Here is a 1,279-nt window from a genome sequence, read left to right on the forward strand (position 1 = left end):
AATATCCCCAGTTGAGGTCAACAGCTGCCCTCCCCCACTGTAAACAGTTTCGGCAGGGCACTGCTTCCCCCTCCTGAGGCGCCGGACGGTTTGCCAGAATCTCTTCGAGGCCGACCGATAGTCCTTCTCCATGGCCTCACCGAACTTTTCCCAGACCCGAGTTTTTGCCTCTGCAACTGCCTGGGCTGCAGCCCGCTTGGCCTGCCGGTACCCGTCAGCTGTCTCAGGAGCCCCACGAGCCAACCAGGCTCGAAAGGACAACATACAGTATATAATGTTGCTCTTGTTTCCAGGTGTCTCGAATAGCAGACAGTGAGGAGAGTGTGATGTTAATGCTGGGCCGCTGTCTCCCTCACATCGTTCCCAATGTTCTCCTTGCTAAACGAGAGGTAACCCCACTTCTGCTGCTCTTCTTGCTCCTCCTCTCTGTATCCCCTTCATTGTTGTCCTCAGGCTTTTTCCTCTTAGTGTCCAGTAGATACACACATAGCAGCAAGGCTAAGAAGGGTGACAATTAAGGGATCATTACAGAAAGCTCAGCTGTAACCTTATAAATTCTCATTGAATTTATGAATTCTCATTCAAACTATGTTTTTGTAGTTTTTTTAGTTTTCTCAGTCCTAAATAGGCTTTAAGTGTCATGGCTAAAGGTGATATGTGTAGCATAATTTGTCAGAAAGTTAATGCAATTTAATGTTAAAACAATATCAGGATATTTTAGACAATTTATTTATGTGCCATAAAAAATGGATGTTGAATTTCTAGTGAGAAATTGTATTTATATTTTTGCTCAGGGGGAGACCATGTTGAAAGTGTTTTTGTTATATGTATGTATATATATGTGTGTGTGTGTGTGTGTGTGTGTATTTATGATACATGAATTTCACCATCTCCTATAGTAAGGAAGACTGTTCTGTGTGCTCTGAAAGAACACCACCCTCTACTTGATTTGTGCCAAAAGGCAATTCCCAAAATATGCCTAACATGGATTGCAGTGCAACACAGTGTATAGAGGCTGCTATTCTTCCAGGCATGATAATCATACTAATGTCTCAAACCTAAGGTACTATTTCTGAACTTAGCACCTTTCCCTTTGTTGCTCTTTGCAGACAGATCTTCTGTCAGCTGTCCTTATGAATAAAGAGCTCATGAAGACATTTGCTGTACTAATAAGAGTTAACATAGACATTTGTTACCTACAAATAACTGGCTGACTTGTGTATCTATTAAATGGGCATTTCACCTTCCTTGATGATAAGGTCTGTTTTTACCAGTGCCA

At 42.2% G+C, this 1,279-nt stretch overlaps 1 protein-coding gene across 2 annotated transcripts in view; it reads left to right on the forward strand.

Annotated features, from left to right (window-relative positions):
* Positions 1-1,279, forward strand: part of relch (RAB11 binding and LisH domain, coiled-coil and HEAT repeat containing) — a 34,617-nt gene that overhangs the window by 14,047 nt on the left and 19,291 nt on the right. For both annotated transcript variants that reach the window (XM_020606453.1, XM_020606454.1), the window contains exon 11: positions 294-389. In XM_020606453.1, the coding sequence (XP_020462109.1) occupies positions 294-389 (96 nt within the window). The remainder of the gene's footprint in view (positions 1-293; positions 390-1,279) is intronic.

The sequence above is a fragment of the Monopterus albus genome, unplaced genomic scaffold (genome assembly GCF_001952655.1).
Source record: "Monopterus albus unplaced genomic scaffold, M_albus_1.0 scaffold78.1, whole genome shotgun sequence".
Taxonomy (NCBI): Eukaryota; Metazoa; Chordata; class Actinopteri; order Synbranchiformes; family Synbranchidae; genus Monopterus; species Monopterus albus.